The sequence below is a fragment of the Chiloscyllium plagiosum genome, chromosome 37, assembly GCF_004010195.1.
Source record: "Chiloscyllium plagiosum isolate BGI_BamShark_2017 chromosome 37, ASM401019v2, whole genome shotgun sequence".
NCBI lineage: Eukaryota > Metazoa > Chordata > Chondrichthyes > Orectolobiformes > Hemiscylliidae > Chiloscyllium > Chiloscyllium plagiosum.
Window position 1 is genome coordinate 9,272,683 of NC_057746.1, and position 7,086 is coordinate 9,279,768.

The window sequence follows — 7,086 nt, forward strand, 5'->3', positions numbered from 1 at the left end:
GTGGAAAAGGAAAAGAAAAGTAAGAATGGATTAAAACAGCAGCAGGAGAGGACAATTTTGGAACTGGATGTGAGTACAATTGTCATAATTCTGTGATCCAAGCCAACACTCTGTCTCAATGATCTTTCTCACTGTCTTAGGAACTCACTCGATCCTTGGAACATGGCATCTCTGTACAGTTTGCCAAAATCCATCAATTTGTTGAAAACAAGGAACAACATTTAATTGAAGAGCTGAGGAGACAAAAGAAGGAGGACCTACAACGAATGGAGAAAAATATGAAAAGATTTGATGAGGATCTAGCGTCATTTGAGAAGAAGATTTCAAACATCAGCGCAGCCATAAAACACCAAGGCAATCTCTCTTTTCTCAAGGTGATCCATTATAATTAAATCCCAAAGTGTTGGTGCAGTAGTGAACAGCACTTAGTCATGGGGCTCAGAAACCATCACAGCAATCCCCAATGTGCAGGATAATCATAGAGAAATGGGTATCATAGAGAATTGAGCTTTCATAGAGAGATCCCACAAGTATCAATGATTTGGATGTGAAAATAAGAGGTATGGTTAGTAATTTGCCGATATCACCAAAATTGGTGCTGTAGTGGACAGCGAAGAAAGTTACCTCTCAGTACTTGGCCCTTGATCAGATGGGCTGAGGAGTGGGAGATGGACTTTAATTTAGATAAATGTGAGGTGCTGCATTTCCGAAAGGCAAATCAGGATTGGGCTTAGACATTTAATGGTGAGGTCCTGAGGAGTATAGTCAAACAAAGAGACCTTGGTTTGCAGGTTCATAGTCCTGTGAAAGTGGAGTTGCAGGCAGACAGGGCAGTGAAGAAGGCGATTGGAATGCTTGCCTTTATTGGTCAATGCATTGAGTACAGGAGTTGGGAGATCATTTTGTGGCTGTACAGGACATTGGTTAGGCCACTTTTGGAATACTGTGTTCAATTCTTGTTTCCCTGCTGTAGCAAAGGTGTTGTGAAACTTGAAAGGGTTGAGAGAAGATTTACAAGGGTGTTGCCAGGGTTGGAGGGTTCGGGCTATAGGGAGAGGCTAAATCGACTAGGGTTATTTTCCCTGGAGCGTCGGAGACGGATTGGTGACCTTAGAAGTTTATAAAATCATTAAGGTCAATGGTTATGGTGAATAGACAAGGTCTTTTTCCCAGGGTAGTAGAGTCCAAAATGAGAGGGCATAGGTTTCAGGAGGGAGGGGAAAGATCTAAAAGGGACTTTTTTTTCATACAGAGGGTGGTGTGTGTATGGATTGAGTTGTCAGAGGAAGTGGTGGATGCTGGTACAATAACAATAGTTAAATGCATCTTGATGGGTACATGAATAGGAAGGGTTCAGAGGGATATGGGCCAAATTCTGACAAATGGGACTAGATTAATTTAGAATATCTGGTCAGCATGGATGAGTTGGACAGAAGGGCCTGTTTCCGTGCTATACATCTCTGTGAGACTAATTACCTCACCCTGCTGCAGTTTGATGGAGCCAGAGTAAAGGAATGAGAGAGAAGAGATGGACTGTATCTGAACCAGGAAAGACAAAAGACTTGTGTGTAACATTGAGGCAGAATTCAGAATGGGGTAAAGGACAGAAGGCCCAGGTGAAATCCAGACACGAGAGACAAAGTAGAGAACAGAAACTTATCAAATGGTTCCACATACACACCATACAACACACACGCACACATACCCCACTGAGATACACATATACCACACAGACAAACATACAATGTATACACACACAGACATAGAGACACCAAGGCACCACGCACATCATCCACACACACACACACACACACACACACAGACATAAACATATCACATGTACTCACCACACATATCACATCCATGCATGCAACCAAACGCACGCCACATACATACACACATACCACATAAACACACACAACTGTACGTGTGCATACATCACGTATACAAACACATACCATATACACACACACCACACATGCACACTGGCCAATTGCACACACATTGCATACATTCCAAACGAGCACTCAGCTCACACAAACACACACCAAACGTGCACACATCACACATACACCCTCCCCAAACCTGCACTCATCTCACACACACTCTACAGGCACGCACACATATGCACATTGCCTGCACACACACAAACACACACCAAACATGTACTCATTCAAACACACATATCCATACACTACCAAAAGCACGCATACACACAGCTGAACCTAGGAGAGATCATACATGAATGTCTTCAGAATGCAAAAAGGATACAGAGCCACGAGAGAAGGTGCCAAAAAGATTAATAAGTGTAAAACCAGAGCCGAAATGACTGGGGCTCTTTGTCTCTCGAGAACAGACCGCTCAGCAGTGAAAGAGATCTTTCAAAAGATAGCAGTACTTGGTTACAGTTGGACTATAGCCTGGTGTTGTGTGATTTCTAACATAGTACTTGATTGGATTGCTTATTGTGTTTCCACTTGTTGGAGAGACTAAAACCCGGAGAAGTACCACAGTGTGAGACAGTCAGTAATACATTCAGGAAGGAGAAACCTCATTCTCCGAGGTGAGGTTATAACCTAGTACATGGAGCAGCGGGCTGACACGTGTGGATACGACGTGGAGGTGCCGGTGTTGGACTGGAGAGGACAAAGTCAGAAGCCACACGACACCAGGTTATAGTCCAACCAGTTGACTTGAAATCACAAGCGATTGAAACGCTTCTGCTTCATCTGGCAACTTCACCTGATGAAGGAGCTGCACTTTGAAAGTTGGTGATTTCAAATAAAGCTGTTGGCCTATAACCTGGGGCTGCGTGACTTCTGGGAAATGTTGAACCATTTGAGGAGAAGCCGGATGAACGCAAATGTCAATGGAATAGAAGGTTGTGCTGATAATGTCCTTGTAGATGAAGAGATGGGGGTGCGGTTTGAGTATAGCATAAACCCAAACATAAACCAACTGTTTCCTGCCAGTACGTGTGTGGCTTGAAACTGGTGCTGGGAAGAGAAAAGTTGGGCAGCATGTAAACATGATATACTGGTGGGGGAGTTGGAGAGAGCATAGAACATAGAACATTGCAGCACAGTACAGGCCCTTCAGCTTTTAATGTTGCGCTGACCTGTGGAACCAATCTGAAGTCCACTCAATGGAGTGAAAGCCTCTGTCTGCTGTTAAAGTGTTATGAGGCAAAAAGTGTGGTGCTGGAAAAGCGTGGCCGGTCAGGCAGCACCCAAGGAGCTGGACAGTCAACACCTCGATGAAGAGGCGCTCCTGATGAAGAGCTCCTGCCTGAAACGTCGATTTCCTGCTCCTTGGATGCTGCCTGACCTGCTGTGTTTTACCAGCACCACTCTCATCTTGCTTCGATGAAGGGTTCATGCTTGAAACATCGACTCTCCTAGTCCTCGGACGCTGCCTGACCAGTTGCGCTTCTTCAGTGCCACACTTTTCGACTCTGATCTCCAGCATCTGCGGTCCTCACACTCTCCCTGTTGCAGTGCTATGTCATTTAGTTTGGCTGGTTTCCAAGTAACTTTGAATGGGCATGAACTCCCTGCACAAAAACCACCAGTCTAACTGTCAGTGGCTACAAGGAGAAAGGAAAGGTAGCTGGTGCGGGAAATGAAACATGTTCCACTGATTGAGTAAGAGCAGGATTGGTCTTGGGACAGGTCTGATCTGACAATGTAAAGAGAGTTTATTCTCCATCCTGTTTTTGATCATAGAGCGCCCAATGCGTGTGCCAAGTGGAAGGTTTTATTCCAGTTTAAAACTCATTCCCGTAATAGGAAGGACTCCTCCATCGTCAGATATGCAGGTCTTTGGACTCCTCCATCGTCAGACCACAACAAAACGACGGTTGGAGGAAGAACGCCTCATCTTCCGCCTAGGAACCCTCCAACCACAAGGGATGAACTCGGATTTCACCAGTTTCCTCATTTCCCCTCCCCCCACCTTGTCCCAGTCAAATTCATCGAACTCAGCACCACCTTCCTAACCTGCAATCTTCGTCCTGACCTATCACCCTCACCTTGACCTCTTTCCACCTATCACATTTCCGACGCCCCTCCCCCAAGTCCCTCCTCCCTACCTTTTATCTTAGCCTGCTGGACAAACTTTCCTCATTCCTGAAGAAGGGCTTATGCCCGAAACGTCAATTCTCCTGTTCCCTGGATGCTGCCTGACCTGCTGCGCTTTTCCAGCAACACATTTCCAGCTCATTCCCGTAATAGGCATGCAAAAACAGTAAAGAAAACCACAGCTTGCGTTTGAAGCTGAACAATGCTGATTTCAAAATCTGAAACTCAATGTGTATCTTGACCCGTCCGCTGCGTCAGGAATAAAAAAGCAGTGAAGTTAATCCCCAGTGTCAGGAAACTCTGCAACAATGCAAGACTGGTGTGAGTTGAACACGTCACTTTGGAGAAAAGGAGGGAGTGTTGACTTTGAGTGACAGAAATGATATGAGCTCAGACACCCAGCTCCCCTGCTTCAATGCAGTATGAGCAGGAATGGAGGGGTGTGTATATATGAGGTTGGCTGCCCTGTGTCCCATAATTACCTCGCCTCCAAAACAGTGTTGAACAAATGCAATGAGCTGAAGGATGGTATTAGGCAAGGAACCAATCAGCTGATGCAGGATAGGGCAGCACTGTCTTCTAAACGGGCTGACCCTCATCATAAGCAGCTTGCAAGCTCATCATGCTGCAACCATACAAAACGCTGGTGCGGCCACACTTGGAATATAATTTGTACAGTTCTGATCGCCCCATTACAGGAAGGATGTGGAAGCATTGGAAAAGGTGCAAAGCGAGATTTACCAGGATGTTGCCTGGTCTGGGGGGATGGTCTTATGAGGAAAGGCTGAGAGACTTGAACCTGTTCTCATTGGCAAGAAGAAGGCTCAGAGGGGATTTGATAGAGACATACAAGATGATCAGAGGATTAGATAGGGTCGACAGTGAAAGACCTTTTCCTAGGATGATGATGTCAGCTTGTATGAGAGGGCATAACTACAACTTGAGGGGTGGTAGATTTAAGACTGATGTCAGAGGCAAGTTCTTTATGCAGAGAGTCATAAGGGTGTGGAATGCCCTACCTGCTAATGTAGTCAACTCAGCCACATTAGGGAGATTTAAACAATCCTTAGATAAGCACATGGATGATGATGGGATAGTGTAGGGGGACGAGCTGAGAATAGTTCACAGGCGGCGCAACATCGAGGGCCAAAGGGCCTATTCTGTGCTGTATTGTTCTATGTTCTATGAGAGTCTATTCAGGCATAAACAGGGTATGAGGATAGCAATACAAACCCCAATGTAAATTGTCAGATTGTAAGTGTGGAACTGACATGGGGAAGTTGCTATCCGAAAATTGCGTTGAACAAATGCAATGAGCTGAAGGATGGTATTGGGCAAGGAACCAATCAGCTGATGCAGGATAGGGGAGCACTGTCTTCTAAATGGGCTGACCCTCGTCATAAGTAACTTGCAAGCTCATCATCCGACTATTTCCCAAGGATGACTCAGCTTTCCTCTATTGCAGGTTCCTACTTGGCTTCTGAGGTTTCTCAGCGTCTCACCCCTGTCAAGGACAGTGACATTGCAGGGGTTCAGCCCCTGCAGGGCACCACAATGAGCCTAATCCGATTCACATTTTATGTGTACACAGGCGCATGTGTTGCCTTAAAGTGTCCAGGAGCTGGTAGTCTGGATGCTGCCTCACTGTCAGGGGCATGCTGAGATTGGGTAAATTATCACTCGAGGCTACACAGACCAGGGCAGGCCCGGAGTTACTGGGAAAGCAGCAGTAAGTCATTGTTGAACAGCAGCAGAGGGAAATGTGTTGAATGCATTCAGGTGTGGGGAGGGACATTAGCTGCCGTGGTATCACATTACACTGGAACTTGTCAGTGAGAATGTCCATCCAGGTCCTTTCACATTTCAACCACACCATTGATGGGGCAATCGAAATAGTACCGCATGTTTATTAATGTTTCTGATTCTCTGTCCTGCAGGAAGCGAAGACATTGAGAGAAAAGTGAGTGTCTTATTTAAACCCATAAATAGCTTTGCTCACAGGTCGCAGTCAGCATTGAGTGATTAAACCGATCTCATTCAAACAGATACTTGGTCAAAGAGGACAAAGTGAAAAGTGCCCAGAGGCATGAAGGTGAAGAAGAAGGCAGTGAAATCCAGGGTTGCAAGGGAGATGAACCAGAAGGAAGTGAATGCTCCAAAGAGAGCCTTGCGTTTTCGAGAAGGAAATACAAAGGATTCCGAGGCCCGTTACTCTACACAGTGTAGAAGCAAATGAAACAGATCATCTCTCCGGGTAAGAAACCTTACAGCTTTGTGTCTGCTTTCTAGAGAGGTTCCTGCACTCTCTACCTCTCTCCATTTCTTCTGAGTGTGCGGCCTCATGCTGGGTTCTATTCACTGGCGCAGGGATCTCACTAAAGATGCAGTTTGAAACATGGGGCCTCAGATTGAGAGATTGAGCACGAGGTGAGTGGAACATCAGCTTAGTTGATTTTCAGACTTTCCACTGGGACTCAATTCCAGATCAGGCTGGGACCCCTCGCTGATGCTCTCTCTCTCTACATCCAGGTCTTAGTGCACATTGATCAGAGTGGGACGTGTAATGTTGTCCATATTGGTGTCTGGGAATACACCCAATGGTACACTACACTTAATCTGTAATCGCTGTACTATTATTTACGAAATATGGAAATCGCTGTCAATCTATTCCCTGTCCCAAATTATCTTTGAGACATTGGTATTGAAATACCTTCCACCATTATCTGAGGTCCTTGTGGCATAGGTACACCCCACTGTGCTGTTATAAAGGGAGTTAAAAATCACACAACACCAGGTTATAGTCCAACAGGTTTAATTGGAAGCACACTAGCTTTCGGAGCGACGCTCCTTCATCAGGTGATTGTGGAGGGCTCAATCGTAACACAGAATTTATAGCAAAAATTTGCAGTGTGATGTAACTGAAATTATACATTGAAGAATTGATTGTCTGTTCAGCCTTTCATCTGTTAGAATACAGTGATAGTTTCACTTCTTTCATGAAAGATCT

The 7,086-nt window shown here is 45.3% G+C and overlaps 1 protein-coding gene across 2 annotated transcripts in view; it reads left to right on the top strand.

Moving 5' to 3' along the window:
- Positions 1-7,086, top strand: part of LOC122541295 (zinc-binding protein A33-like) — a 27,347-nt gene continuing 20,261 nt past the window's right edge. Inside the window, exons 1-4 of one of the 2 annotated variants that reach the window (XM_043677918.1) lie at positions 1-69; positions 141-374; positions 6,017-6,039; positions 6,125-6,333. In XM_043677918.1, coding sequence (XP_043533853.1) covers positions 6,230-6,333 — 104 coding nt within the window. In that variant the 5' untranslated portion in view covers positions 1-69; positions 141-374; positions 6,017-6,039; positions 6,125-6,229. Of the gene's footprint in view, positions 375-6,016; positions 6,040-6,124; positions 6,334-7,086 lie in introns of both variants that reach the window. The other variant, XM_043677917.1, reaches the window with a different exon arrangement.